Raw genomic sequence first — 13,233 nt, forward strand, 5'->3', positions numbered from 1 at the left:
TATTGATGACAGGGTTGTGGGTTCGATACTTGGGATTGGCAAGCTGCCACTGCTGGGCCCTTGAGCAAGGCTCTTTACCCCTTCCTGCTCCCCAGGTGCAGCAGCAGTGGTGGTGTATGGGTGTGTTCACTGCACCATTGGGTTAAAGGCAGAGGCCAAATTCCACTATTAGTGTCCAACACTAATGGTGAAGATGCTTGTCTTGTCTTGTTGTCCTTTTGAATGAATCATGAATCTGACGTAGACTTTTTATTTTAATTAAATTTTCCTTAAGAGCACATTTAGGGAAATGCTCTAGAAGATATTGGTAAATGAGGCCCTTTGTGAGCAACATTAGGATGGATGTTGGAACCGTCCCATTAGAAATATGAGCATGTTTGTGAGTTTGAAGGAACTTGACATACTGTATCTCCACACTGCCTGAACTCCGAGTTATGATTGTTATATATGTTTGTTTTTCACAGAGTCAGTTTTAACGATTTGCATTCATCCGCCGGTTTCTTACCCTGAGTATCAGGAATACCAGGCTTTCTAATACATTATTAAAGTGAATGTCTAGCTGATGCACTCAAAAAAGAATGAAATATTGAGGGATTTCATCAAGTCTTTTATAGACTGTGTGATATTTGAAATTAATTGACTCCCTGTTCGTCCCTCTACCTCCACCCCACTGCTTAACAGAGTGATTATTTTCATGAACTTCTGAGCCCGTTTTCTCCAAATAACAAAACTTCTATTCTGCTTCTAAGTCTACGTTCACACAGCAGGTAAAAGTGGCCCAAATATAATTATTTTTGGTCATATCTAATGCAGAAGTGTTATGTGTAGAGGCGTGAATGGCAATTTTCAAATTTTCAAGCATCAAAGTAAACAAAAAAAAAGTATTTGGACACCTGCTCATTCGTTGTTTCTTCTCAAAATCAAGGGCATTAAAAACCAGTTCATTCTGCCTTTGTTGGAGTAACTGTCTCTACTGTCCAAGGAAGAACGCTTTCTACTAGATTTTGAAGGATCATTGCTGTGAGGATTTGATTGCATTCAGCGACAAGAGCGTTAGTGGGGTCAGGATGTTGGATGATGCTCACCACCCCACCTCATCCATCCACAACTCCCCAACTCATTCCAAAAGTACTGGATGGAGCTCCACCATCCATCATTCCTGAGAACACAGTTCTTCCACTGCTCCACAGCTCAATGCTGAGGGGCTTTATCCCCCTCTATAGCCCACGCCTGGCATTAGGCAGCATGGTGCCAATAGGTTCATCTAGTTTATCTTCTCCAGAGAGTCATATTCTAATGTCAGTACTTCTCTACAGGGCCTAGACAAGCTGCATGTGTGTGTACGCATTTGCACATGTATGTCAGCAATGAGTGCAACTTAAAGTTGAGGTGTCCACAAACATTTGGACATGTAGCGTATGTTGTATTCTGCTAAATGAGGTCCTCTGCGATGCTTCTTCTGGCTTTCTGTTCTGTGTGTCTGGTGTCTGAAAGGCCTGAAGATGGCTGAAGCTCAGTGAACTACTTTGTGAAATGTGTGTTTACTCTGCATGTTGTGGATGCATGCTAATTATATATTTATATATGTATGTATGTGTGTGTGTGTGTTTTCATGCAGGCCTGAGGGAGGTGGTATTTGTCATCCAGAGCCAGCGGAACTCCTTCCATGCACAGCGGGCTGAGAGACTTCGAGCGGACCTGCTTCTGCAGACTGCAGCGCTCCGAGAGGTACACTCACGCTTAATCACTGCCTGTGCGCTCAGCATTCATGTGTTTCCCTTCGCTGTGTCTCCGATGCTTCTTAGGGCTGGAAGAATTGAGTCAGAGGTGTTTTATGATAATCCAACTGAGAGGAGCAGAAGTGACGTTCTAGTGCAGAGGTTTGAGTCCCCTAATCTCATTATTTCGGATAATTCCTCTGAGCAATGAGAGAGTTTTTACTCTAGAAGCTCCAGATCTCATCAGAACAGATAATGCAGCTGAACATAAATCCAGTAAAAAGGAGAAACAAGAGCTTCTCATTCTGAAGAAAGAAAGTAGTGAGATCTTGTCTGTGAGCTAGTCTGAAAAACAGAGCTTGGTTCCTCCAGGTTTCTGCTGGACGCCCCCCAGTCCAGCCAGCACAGCGTAGAGGATGTGTTCAACTCAATCAGCAGCAGCAGCAGCAGCAGCTCACCTGATTTACCATCATTAAGCCCTGATTTACCACCAAACCAGGTGTTGATCTGAGGAGAACTCTAAATAATACTAGACTCCATGAGAAAGGAGAACTTTGGAGATGTTCTAATGATGAACACAGTGATGGAGAACCACCATGTATCCATTAGTGTTAATAAAGAGAAAATAAACCCTTACTGTCCAGATAAGCAGCTTTTCATTCTATTCTATGCCTAAAACCCATGCACATTACTGTATGAGCATCAGATAAGCTCTTATAAACTTAATGGCTCTTGGCTTGGACCTGTGGTTCGAAGGGGGGGAAAAAAATTGGTGCAGAACTAGAGCCCGACTAATGATATGATCCCACGAATTTATTGCAATCTGCCATCCCACCGCCAATAAAACTCTGGTATTTAGTGGCTTGTTTTATATCATAATGAATCTCTGACAGGAGGAAAAGAGTCCAGTTTGGAGGGTTTATTGGCACCACGCCTGCTTGATGCTTAAGCGACTTCTATGACAGTAATACAGGCTGAATACCAAGATAGGAAAACTGCAAGGAAGCCCCTGGAAGGCCTCCCAGCATGACCCGAGCCAAACAAGGCCTGACCAAAATGTCAGATTTTGGGCATTGGTCAGGTGAGTTGCGGCCTAGGTTTGTCTTTCTGTATGTAATGGATTTGTTTGACCCGTTTGACCCGTTTTATTTGCAAGTGTTTAGTGTAAATTATTTCAATTTAAAGCAGAAATTTTAGAGGTTATTAATTAGCTTTAAAGGACCACTCCAAATAAAGTGCTACTGTAAGGACATATAGCTTTGTTGGGACATAAAAATGTTGGGAATTAAAAAAAAAAGCTTTAAACAAGATGTAACATTAAACTATTAAATATTAAAAATATATAAATCGTCAAACACAAAACACAATTTCTGTAAATTTGTTGGTCAATTTTTTCTCCTTTTTCTCCCAATTTGGTTCCGCCAATCAACCCAACCCATCCCTTCATAGCTCCCCCTAGCACTAGCAATGCTCCCGACACTAGAAGGTTAGGACTTAACACAGGTCTCCCCTGACACATGTATAGAAACCTTGTGAAACAGCAGCTTCACAGGAGAAGTGTAATGTTGTTTGTATTGTTATTTGTTTGTTTGTTTGTTTGTTCTGTGCGGGTCGACCTAAGGCAGATGGGTTCCTCGGACTGAGTCTTGGTGTCTTCCTCTTAATATGAGGGACTTTTTCCTTGCCACTGTCGCCACCACCTCCATTGTGGTGCTTGCTCATAAGAGGCATGGACCTGGATCTCTGTAAAGAAACTATATAAATAAACTTTGAATTGAATTAAGATTTTGAATTAAGAAGACCTTCTGATCTTTAAATGGAAGTTGATGTTAAAACAGATTTATTCCAAGAAATGCTGCATTTCTATTGGTCCATTTATTATGTTTTTTGACACCTGATACCAAATGATGTAGATAAAATGCAAAAAAAAAATATATATATATAAATAAATAGAAATCGGAGATACAATGTTTCTGCATGGCCACACAGTCTAGGACTTCACATTAAGTGGCGGTTCTCTACATTCTCTACATTGCAGTCGTATGTTTATAGTTTATAGAAACGGTACTTTAGACACCATACATAGAAAGTTCTCCTGTGTGAGGGTCATTCAGACACGGTGGGATGCAAATTCTTCTGCCACTCGTTTCAGAAGCTTCAGTTCCACCAGGCTTGTTTATCCCAAAACCGAAAAACATCATAATCTGAGAAATGAATCACAGAGCTGAGCAGTGCCCTAATGCCGGCGAGAAACCAGACAGTCAGTTATCATATAAGACCTGGCTCTGCTTTGCATTGACTCTTCTCAGGCGAGGGCAGTCGGCAGCCAGATGAGCTTAAGCAGGCACACAGCACCGTTCACTGCTGAGAGACTCGGACTGAGAAGAACACCAACTGCTTAACCATCATGTATTTGAATGGAGATTCATCTCTCAGATTGCAAAATGAGATAAATCAAGAAGTGCTTTCATGCGGCATGATATTTCAAACATAACAACAACGGCATGCTGAGTTAAAACAGGCACTGTTTACACTTGTTTACAATCCTGGAAAGTGGACCTCAGTTCAGTGGTGTTTTTAAATAAATAAAGGAGAAAAAAAACATAATTATAGGATTTAAAATTATAAATACAAAAAGGCCCCTTTCTGAGTTTCCCTATTATTGCATGGTTGCCCATACAAATGATTTTATAGCTTTAAACAAGATGAAAAATTAAACTTGTCAAAAAATTAAAATAAAATAAATCTCATCAAACACAAAACACAATTTCTGTAAATATGTTGGTCAATTTTTTACCTTTTTTCCCCCCAATTTGATCTGCCAATCAACCCAACCCACCCCTTCATAGCTCCCCCCTAGCACTAGCAATGCTCCTGACACTAGGAGGGTAAGGACTTGGGTCTCCCCTGACGCATCCAGCCGCTGCCTTTTTTCTCGGTCGACACATTTGAAGGAATGCACCAGGTCTCCAGCAGATGGCACACCAGCTAACGGACACCTGTGCCAGCCAACATCGCTCAATTGTGATAAGGGGAGTGAGCGCTATCTGCTCACCCGTAGAGAGCACGACCAGTTGTGCTCTCTCTGACTCCGGTTGCTGATCGCTGGCAAAGTGATGGCCATGGCTGGGAATTCTAACTTGCGAACCTCCTGAGCACTTAATTTATTTAAGTGATTTAGTGTATTTAAGCAGCGAAACTGTCCAACATGTAAATCAGTGAAAAAGTAATTGGCCGTTACTTTGCATGACTTCTGAAATGAGCTTTAGCAGCAGTAACCAGCGGTGGAACTAGTGGACATATGTCTAGCCCCCCGCAGTTCCCTGCTCTTACTCTTTACAGTAGTGATGCAGTAAACCTTGATGCAGAGTTGCAGTGAAAAAATACAGTCAAGGCAGCTGTATGTTACGTGATCTGAGCGTGTGGACAACCCTGTTATGGTCTGTACACATTGTGCCACCAGAGCCATATGACTAGAGATGGGAGGATCAGTCAGCTGTGTATCGGTATCAGCTGATTTGAAGTCCATACAATTCCTCTGACAATCTTCCTCTTATGTAGCTGATCCTGAGAGCTGATCAGCGGTGTTAAACATATGAGGCATATTTCACTAATTGAGGCGTACAGCGGGTCAGTACCCTGCAGTTTCTCATTCAGCCAGTAGGTGTAAGTTACAGACATCGTTTCAGTTCAAGAGTTAAATTCATGTGCACAGCAGAAACAAGCCGTTACACTGTACAATCAAATTCTTACATTGCAGACCCTCCATTTACCAACATAATTCCTTTATATAAATATAAAATATCAAAATAGATATAAAAAGAGAGAAACAATAAGTGTAATTAAAAAATAAATAAATAAATAATATATAGACATATACTTTTTCTTTTAATTAGTTTTACTTTAGTGTATGTATGTGTGTATATGATATGTGTGTGTATGTGTGTGTATATATATATACAGTGAGTCCAAGAAGTATTTGATCCCTTGCTGATTTTCTTTGTTTGCCCACTAATAAAGACACTATCCTTCTGCACTTTTAATGGTAGATATATTCTAACATGGAGAGACAGAATATCAAGACAAAAATCCAGAATATAATTTTAAAGAATATATTTTAATTAATTTGTATTTCAATGAGGAAAATAAGTATTTGATCCCTCTTGCCAAACACACTCAATACTTAGTGGCAAAGCCTTTGTTTGCAAGCACAGCGGTGAGACGTTTGTTGTAGTTAACCACAAGTTTAGCACACACACCAGGGGGAATTTTGGCCCACTCTTCTTTGCAGATCCTCTCTAAATCATGAAGGTTGGTGGGCTGTCGCTTGGCAACTCTGACCTTCAGCTCCCTCCATAGATTTTCGATCGGATTGAGGTCTGGCGACTGGCTGGGCCACTCCATGACCTTAATGTGATTTTTCTTGAGCCAATCCTTTGTTGCCTTTGCTGTATGTTTAGGGTCGTTATCATGTTGGAAGACCCAACCACGGCCCATTTTCAGATCCCTGGCAGAGGGGAGGAGGTTGTCCCTCAGGATTGTGCGGTACATGGCTCCATCCATCTTCCCAGTGATGCGGTGAAGTAGCCCTGTACCCTTGGCAGAGAAACACCCCCAAAACATTATGCTTCCACCTCCATGCTTGACGGTGGGCACAGTGTTCTTGGGGTCATAGGCAGCATTTTTCTTCCTCCACACATGGCGGGTGGAGTTGAGGCCAAAAAGTTCAATTTTGGTCTCGTCTGACCACAAAACCTTCTCCCAATAACTTGGTTCATCTTTCAAATGATCATTGGCATACTTGAGGCGCGCCTCCACATGTGCTCTCTTCAGCAGGGGTACCTTTCGGGCACTGCAGGATGTGAATCCATTGTTGCGCAAAGTGTTGCCAATTGTTTCCTTGCAAACTGTGGTCCCAGCTGCCTTCAGGTCATTTGCTAACTCCTGCCGAGTGGTTGCAGGACGATTTCTGACTGTTCTCAGCATCATTGCCACCCCACGAGGCGAAATCTTCTTTGGAGCACCGGGCCGAGGTCTGTTGATTGTCATGTTATACTCTTTAAACTTTCTGATAATTGCACCAATAGTTGTTACTTTCACATCCAACACCTTACTAATCTTTTTGTAGCCCATTCCAGCTTTGTGAAGGTCAACAATTCTGACTCTGAGGTCCTGTGACAGCTCTTTGGTTTTACCCATGTTGGAGACTTGAAATCTGTGTGATCTGTCTGATTCTGTGGACAGGTGTTTTTCACACAAGTGATTAGTGAGAACAGGTGGCTTCAGGTCAGGTAACAAGTTGATTGGGAGTATCTAACTGGTCTGTAAAAGCCAGAACTGCTAATGAATACTAAGGGATCAAATACTTATTTCACTCCATGAAATACAAATCAATTAATATATATTCCTTAGATTTATTTTCTGGATTTTCTTTTTAATATTCTGTCTCTCCATGTAAGAATACATCTACCATTAAAAGTATAGAATGATCATGTCTTTATTAGTGGGCCAACGAAGAAAATCAGCAAGGGATCAAATACTTCTTGGACTCACTGTATATATATATATATATATATATATATATATATATATATATATATATATATATATATATATACAGTCATGCCCGAAAGTATTCATACCCCTGGCAAAGTTTGACTTAAATTTACTTTTATTTAACCAGAAGTTATATTTTTGCCTTGAAACGACACAGGCATCTCCTAGGAGATAACACGATGATGTACAAGAGGCATCATTGTGGGAAAAAGTATTTCTCAGCTTTTATACACATTTGAACAAAAAGTGGCATGTCCAAAATTATTCATACCCTTTGAAAACTGTCACAGTATATGGGAAAATCCAAAGTTCTATACCATTCCAAATAGTCCAAGCTGTTTTAAAGCATCCTAATTACCCTGATTCATTGGGAACAGCTGTTTTAATCAACTCAACAGGAGAAAAACAGCAGCTCTCTGCAGTTGGTTTGTGGACAGTCATGGCTAAGACAAAGGAGCTCACTAAGGACCTGCGGCTGTGCATTGTGGCCGCTCACAAGTCAGGAAAGGGCTATAAAGCCATATCAAAATGTTTTCAAGTTCCAGTGGCTACAGTGCAAAGTATTATTAAAAAATACAAGAAGTTCCGCACTGTGGAAAATCTCAGAAGATGTGGTCGGAAGCCAAAAGTGACACCTGTGCTGGCCAGGAGAATAGTGAGAGAGGTGAAGAAAAATCCAAGGATCACCACCAAGGCCATCCTGGTGAATCTGGACTCTGCTGGTGGCGACATCTCAAGGCAGACAGTTCAACGGACACTGCACACTGCTGGGTTCCACGGACGCAGGCCAAGGAGGACACCACTTCTCCAGAAAAGGCACACAAAAGGCCGCTTGACCTTTGCAAATGCTCATCTGGACAAAGAAGAAGACTTCTGGTGTTCTGTCTTATGGTCAGATGAAACAAAAATTGAATTGTTTGGCCACAATGATGTGTGCACCATTTGGCGTAAAAAAGGAGAAGCCTTCAACCCTAAGAACACCATCCCCACTGTCAAACATGGTGGTGGGAACCTAATGTTTTGGGGGTGTTTTTCAGCCAATGGACCAGGGAACTTGATCGCAGTAAATGGCACCATGAAAAAAGAGCAATACATCAAGATTCTCAACAACAACATCAGGCAGTCTGCAGAGAAACTTGGCCTTGGGAACCGGTGGACATTTCAGCACGACAACGACCCAAAACACACAGCCAAAGTGGTGAAGAAATGGTTAGCAGACAAAAACATTAATGTTTTGCAGTGGCCCAGCCAGAGTCCTGACTTGAATCCAATTGAGAATCTGTGGAGGGAGCTAAAGATCAGGGTGATGGCAAGGAGACCCTCGAACCTCAAAGAGTTGGAGCTCATCACTATCAGATGAATGGGCAAAAATACCAGTGGAGACATGCAAAAAGCTGGTCAGCAATTACAGGAAGCGTTTGATTGCTGTAATAGCCAATAAAGGCTTTTCTATTAATTATTGAGAAGGGTATGAATAATTTTGGACATGCCACTTTTTGTTCAAATGTGTATAAAAGCTGAGAAATATTTTTTCCCACAATGATGCCTCTTGTACATCATCGTGTTATCTCCTGGGAGATGCCTGTGTCGTTTCCAGGCAAAAATATAATTTCTGGTTAAATAAAAGTAAATTTAAGTCAAACTTTGACAGGGGTATGAATACTTTCGGGCATGACTGTATATATATATATATATATATATATATATATATATATATATATATATATATATATATATATATATATATTCTAAAGTAAAAATAATTTTAAAAAAAAGTACGTATAAAGTAAAGGTATGTATATATATATATATATATATATATATATATATATATATATATATATATATATATATATATATATAGACACACACACGCCTTTACTTTATACTTACTTTTTCTTTTAATTAGTTTTACTTTAGTGTGTGTGTGTGTGTGTGTGTGTGTATATATATATATATATATATATATATATATATATATATATATATATATATATATATACTCTAAAGTAAAGCTAATTGAAAGAAAAAGTAAGTATAAAGGTGTGTGTGTGTATTTATACATTAAAGTAAGGCTAATTAAAAGAAAAATTACGTACAATTCACGGCTGCAGAAGCTCTTTTGTTGTTGGACAGCAAGGTTATATATGCATCCTCCTTCTTGCTGATCAGAATAATCTTGCTGGTCATCCAATCCCATATCAGCTTTGGATATTGTTGTGGAGCAGGTTGAGCCCACTCTTCTGAACTGTTCCGCTATTCAGCTATATAGGTAGGTTCTTCTGGCATGATCTGTATGTTTGAGGACCTGCCACAACATATCTGTTGGGGTTAAGTCAGGACTTTTACTAGGTCAATCTGAATTATTCATCTTGCTGCTTTACAGCTTTTCAGATGAGGATTGGCCTTTTGCAGTGTAACCCGATTATGTTTCAGCTTCAGCTCCTGAGCAGATGAACAGACTTAGGAATTGTCTGACACAGAACGGAATTGAACAGAGCAGAATCCATGGTTTCTTCAGTAGTAGCTAGTTGTCCACGTCCTGAGGTGGCAGCAAAACATCCCCACACCCTCGTACCACCGCCACCATGTTTGAAAGTCGCTGTGCTGTTTACAACGTCACATTCGAAACCCATAGGCATTATTAATATAGAGCTGGTCCTCCTTTGCTCTAAGCTCTACCAGCAGCAGCAGGTCTGGAGCTCTGCTGCAGTTATTGAGTCAGTTGGAGGCTTTTCTGCACTCTGCTTTGAGCTCAGCACTCAGCCCTGACCCCGCTCTGTAACTTTACGTGGTCTGACAGACACTCGGTGGACACTGAGCTGCTCTCTGTGAGCTGTTCCTCCTAAACTCTTCCACTGTTCAATAATAACACCACTCACAGCTGATGGAGGAAGATCTAGGAGGGAGGAAATTTCACCAGTTGACTTGTTTTTGGTGCAGCAGCGGTGTCTCCTATTACATACAGAACCACACAGTGAGCTCTTCAGAACCTCCCAGTCTTTCACTAATGAGTGGAGGAAAGGCCGACTGCATGGCTAGGGGCTTGATTTTATATACCTGTAGCAATGAAACTGAATGAAACAGAGATATGTCCCAATACCTTTGTCCATATATTGTAGGTTAAATTGTGGAATATTACGAAAGTATGCAGGTATTTGTGTTTATAACACTTATACGTGTTGAGTGTTATTATTTATTCCAATAAATAATAACACTCCTCACTCCAGATTTCTCCTGTACAACATCCGGAGAATTCGACCCTTCCTCTCTAGAGAGTCACCAGGTGCTTAGATGTTCAGGCTCTCGTCACTTTAAGACTTGACTACTGCAACTCTCTTCTGGCTGGTCTCCCTTTGCGCACCATCAGGCCCCTGTAACTTATCCAGAATGCAGCGGCACGGGTCGTCTTCAATGTTCCTAAATTCAGTCATGTCTCTCCACTGCTGCGTTCTCTCTTTACTGTCTTCCTGTAGCTGCTGCCCAGGTCATCAGATTCAGACCCCTGACTCTGGCCTACAAAGCCAAGACTGGACCAGCCAGCCCCTCCGTACTTGATGGCAATGGTCAAAATACAATCCGCACCACGAGCCCTCCCAGCCTCAAGTACAGCTCGGCTCAACCCGCCATCCTTTAAGATCCACAGAAGACGAGCGTCCAGACTTTTTTCTGTCCTGCACCGAAGTGGTGGAACGAACTTCCCCTGGGTGTCCGAACAGCAGAGTCCAACGCTCGCTGTCCTCAAACCCAGACTGAAGACCCTCCTCCTCTTCTGAGAGGACTTGGGTGAATAGTAGAGTGGTCTCCTTACTGATTTGTGTTTAGTTGAGTCTGAGATTAGATGATCTGAATTTTTAGTCTATTTAAACTAGCTGAGGTTTTTCTTGAGTAAACAGTGAAGCACTGTTGTAAATCGCTCTGGAGAAGAGCTTCTGCTAATTGCCTTAAATGTAAAAGTAAATGCAAAAGAGCAGAGAAACAAAATTCCTTTGAGGTGAAGATGGTCTTTGCCATGTTCTGAACGGATATGCTGAGCTCTCCAGCCTTATCTCAGTTAATCATGTCATCTGAAAGTCAGCGTTTTAACGGACACTTGAGTAGAAATATGAAGGAAAGGATGAAACCTGGTGGCGGTAAAATGGAATTACAGGGGGAGAGGCTTAAATTAACACAGTCAGAATGTGAAGATGCAGGAGACGCGGATGCGTAAGTCTAAAAAGCACTGTTACACTTCAGACTGTTTTATCAGTAGAAGATTATCCCAATAGGTTCAGGCAGCAGTGTTTCCTGCTGTCACAGATATGGCACTTTTACCCAGGACTGCTCTTACTGACTGTAGCTGAAGCTAGAGAGACCTGCAGTTTCCTGGATGTTCTGCTGGAGACTTCCTGAAGAAGTTGCTTCTACGCTCCTGGGAATATTTTGGCAGGCCCGTTCGTAGGTTTCTCAGTTTGTAGATAATGAGTCTCTCTGTGGTTCAGTGATGTTCTACAGTCGTAGTTTTTTTTTTTAAACCCTTTTTGTAGGCCGATATGTCCACTGGAGCGGTGCGACCATGCCTCGATCTTGGCATTGTCATCCTTTTCAAAGCACCAGATTTTACTTGATGGTGATTCATATCTTAACTGATTCAGTTCTGTTGTTAGAACATTTCTTAATCTGGCCAAGGTCAAATCCAACTCTTGAAGTGACAATTCTTTGGTTTTACTTGTGTAGAGGGGTTTTAAATGTGTGTGACCCTTAAATTAATGCCCTAGGGCAGAGGTCAGTAATAGGCCAACGTGGTCCGGGTTCAAACCCAGGTGTAGTCCTATCTGGATCTAGCCCTGTAACCAGTAAACTATTGATAACTAAAATAACTATTTATTTTGACAGTGTTCATTTTGACTGGTGTAACTTTTCTATCTGGTTTAGCTGCCCTGGAAACTCACCGACCAATCGGCTGTGTTGTAAAAATCACGTGGGACGCTACTCAGCCAGTCAGATCTCTGCATGAAAATTATTTGAACTGAAAGTATTCAGTTTCGTTTAGAATGTTTATAATAAATGGTAAAATTTTTATCTTTTTTTTATGTTTTCTACTTGGTTTGAGTTTTCTACAGGGTGTACCTGATTCTGTACACCATGTAAATAATTTAGCAAGAATGGACCAATAGAAATGCTCTTAACTAATTGAAATAAACGTTTCATTGAAAATTAAGACCCTTTCCGGCTTGTAAACTCACCATTTCTGATATTCAAGTTTTTCATTGGACAGCGAAGATATATATAATAGTATTTTTCATATAATTGAGTATTTTTTAGTATTCTTCCAGTTCTATGTGAAAACTGACCATAAATATTTTTCAGATTTGTTATTCTTGTAATTTGGATTGACAGTTTGATTCAGTTGCTGACATAAAATGTTGAAATAACTACCAGGCTACTTCAGTACACAGGTTATGGGACTGACTGATAACGCAACGGAGACATCATGATGTTGCGGACCTTCGTCTTAGGAATCTTATTGACTTCTAGTTGCCCTGGGGGAAGAGCATAGACATAGACAGCCGTGGACATACAGGAGACTAGGGATAGCATTAATTTTGCATCACAATATCATCCACCCCACCTTGAGGCGCATCCAGCAAGCTTATTGCCTCTTTCTGTGGAAGGACGGGGCTTTATCCATAAGCAGACAACAGTGGCTGATTTTCACAGTTTGTCACTCCCATATTCTGAGCTCTCATCATCCAACTGTTCCAATGAAAATTCTGTTGCCCAGCTGAATGTCAACCATTTAGAAACCTACAATGATTTAACAGGCAAATATTAATAAGTGAAGGCCGCCGCACTACCGTATGTGAACCAATGGCCTTTTGATGTTTCCATAGAACACACCAGAATAGAGCAGGTTTCATCATTAAACCACTAAATGAGTGGTTTAATGATAAAATCTACACACAGCTTTGCACAGTGG

The 13,233-nt window shown here is 41.0% G+C and overlaps 1 protein-coding gene across 1 annotated transcript in view; it reads left to right on the plus strand.

Moving 5' to 3' along the window:
• b3glcta (beta 3-glucosyltransferase a) overlaps positions 1 to 13,233 on the plus strand; it is a 193,249-nt gene that overhangs the window by 101,534 nt on the left and 78,482 nt on the right. Inside the window, exon 4 of the mRNA XM_072690983.1 lies at positions 1,619 to 1,728. Coding sequence (XP_072547084.1) covers positions 1,619 to 1,728 — 110 coding nt within the window. The remainder of the gene's footprint in view (positions 1 to 1,618; positions 1,729 to 13,233) is intronic.

This window comes from Salminus brasiliensis, chromosome 11, assembly GCF_030463535.1.
Source record: "Salminus brasiliensis chromosome 11, fSalBra1.hap2, whole genome shotgun sequence".
In the NCBI taxonomy this organism is placed as follows: domain Eukaryota; kingdom Metazoa; phylum Chordata; class Actinopteri; order Characiformes; family Bryconidae; genus Salminus; species Salminus brasiliensis.